This window comes from Meleagris gallopavo, unplaced genomic scaffold, assembly GCF_000146605.3.
Source record: "Meleagris gallopavo isolate NT-WF06-2002-E0010 breed Aviagen turkey brand Nicholas breeding stock unplaced genomic scaffold, Turkey_5.1 ChrUn_random_7180001855428, whole genome shotgun sequence".
Lineage (NCBI taxonomy): Eukaryota > Metazoa > Chordata > Aves > Galliformes > Phasianidae > Meleagris > Meleagris gallopavo.
In genome coordinates this window covers 1-1674 of record NW_011121731.1, presented here as the reverse complement: position 1 = coordinate 1674, position 1674 = coordinate 1, and the positions used below count along the sequence as shown (strand labels likewise).

The 1674-nt window shown below is 57.6% G+C and overlaps 1 protein-coding gene across 1 annotated transcript; it reads right to left on the bottom strand.

The window, feature by feature from the left end:
* Positions 1 to 81: 81 nt before the first annotated feature.
* PPT2 (palmitoyl-protein thioesterase 2) lies at positions 82 to 1451 on the bottom strand (the record flags this gene model as incomplete). The annotated part of the gene is made up of 3 exons (XM_010726772.2): positions 82 to 191; positions 583 to 667; positions 1313 to 1451. Coding segments are annotated over 3 exons (309 nt in total), but the record flags the coding sequence as incomplete, so codon positions are not given.
* Between the last annotated feature and the right edge of the window lie 223 nt (positions 1452 to 1674).

The following is a 1674-nucleotide window of genomic DNA, read 5'->3' as shown; positions in this document are numbered from 1 at the left end:
GAGACCCCAATACCCCAACGGAAACCCCAATACCCCAGCGGGGACCCCAACGGAGACCCCAACCCCAATGGAGACCCCAGTGGGGTGGACACGGGGGTCCCGGTGTTTATGGGATGGACGCTTTGGGGTCACTCACCGCCTGTGAGCGCATGTCCTGCACCGTCTCATTGGCGTCGTAGAACCCAAAAAGGCTGCGGGGTGAGGACAGGTTTTAGGGTCATTTGGGGGCCATATTTGGCCCATTTTGGGGTCATTTGGGGCCATTTTCAATCATTTTGGGGACATCTCGTGTTTTTATTTGGGACTTCTGGGGTCACTTTGGGGCCGTTTTGGGGTCATTTGGGGGCCCATTACTGTGTCCAATAACTGAGACTTTTGGGGTCGTTTTGGGGCCAGTTTTGATCATTGGGGGCCATTTGGGGCCATTTTAGGGCCATTCGGGTCATTTTGGGGCCATTTGAGCTGCCTTGGGACCATTTTAGGGCCATTCGGTGCCATTTTGGGGCCGCGTGAGCCCCACTGGGGTCACCTCAAGGCCTTCTCCCAGCTTTTAGGAACGCTTTGGGGTTTTTGGGGTCCCACCTGGACTGCCATGGGGTGATGACGCCGTCGTCGGGGCCCCCGATGAGGATGAGGTTGCGGATCCGCAGCAGGTTCTGCTTCCAGGCTGTGGGGTGGAACCGGGGCTCCTATAGGGTCCAGAGAGCCTACGGGGCCCTACAGGACCCTGCAGACCCTATAGGACCCTATAGGACCCTACAGAGCATTACGTGGTTCTACGACAGCCTGCAGACCTTACAGAGCCCTGCAGAGACCTACAAAGCCCTGTGGGATCCTGCAGACCCTATAGGGCATTACGAGACCCCACTGATCCTATAGGGCCCTACAGAGCCCTATGGGGCCCTAGAAAACCCCTCTGATCCTATGAGGTGCTACAGGACCCTGCACACCCTACAGAGACCTACAAAGCCCTGTGGGATCCTGCAGACCCTATGGGGCATTACGAGACCCCACTGATCCTATAGGGCCCTACAGAGCCCTGTAGGGCCCTAGAAAACCCCTCTGATCCTATAAGGTGCTACAGGACCCTGCACACCCTACGGAGCCCTACAGACCCTATGGGATCCTACACGCCCTATGGGGCCCTAAAAGATCTCTATAGGGCTCCTAAAGGGTCCCCCTGGGGCTTCTATGGGGTTTCTGTGGGAACCAGACGGAATCCCCGTACGGCTGCTCCAGGACAACCACGGGATGTTTATAGGGTTGCTGCGGGGCGGCTATGGGGCAGCTATGGGGTCTCTATGGGGCTCACCTGAGGCATTGGGGTGCAGGCGCTCGTCGTTCAGTGGGGCCAGGAAGTCGCTGCTGTTCAGGTACAGATCCCGGTGATGGGGGTCTGGGGGGGGGGGAAAATCCCAAATCAGCCCCACAGCGACTCCCTGCACCCCCCACTATGGGGTTTGGGGTTCCCCTGTTACATTTTGGGGCTCCCAGAGTGGGATTTGGGGCTTCTTTAGTGGGATTCAGGGGTCCCAGGGGGGGATTTTGGGGTCTTTCTGTGCCATTTTGGGGTCCTTTAGTGACGCTTTAGGGCCACTTTACGACCATTTTGGGGTCCCTCTGCAATATTTCGGGGTCCTTCAGTGGGACTTGGGGTTCCTCTGTGACATTTTG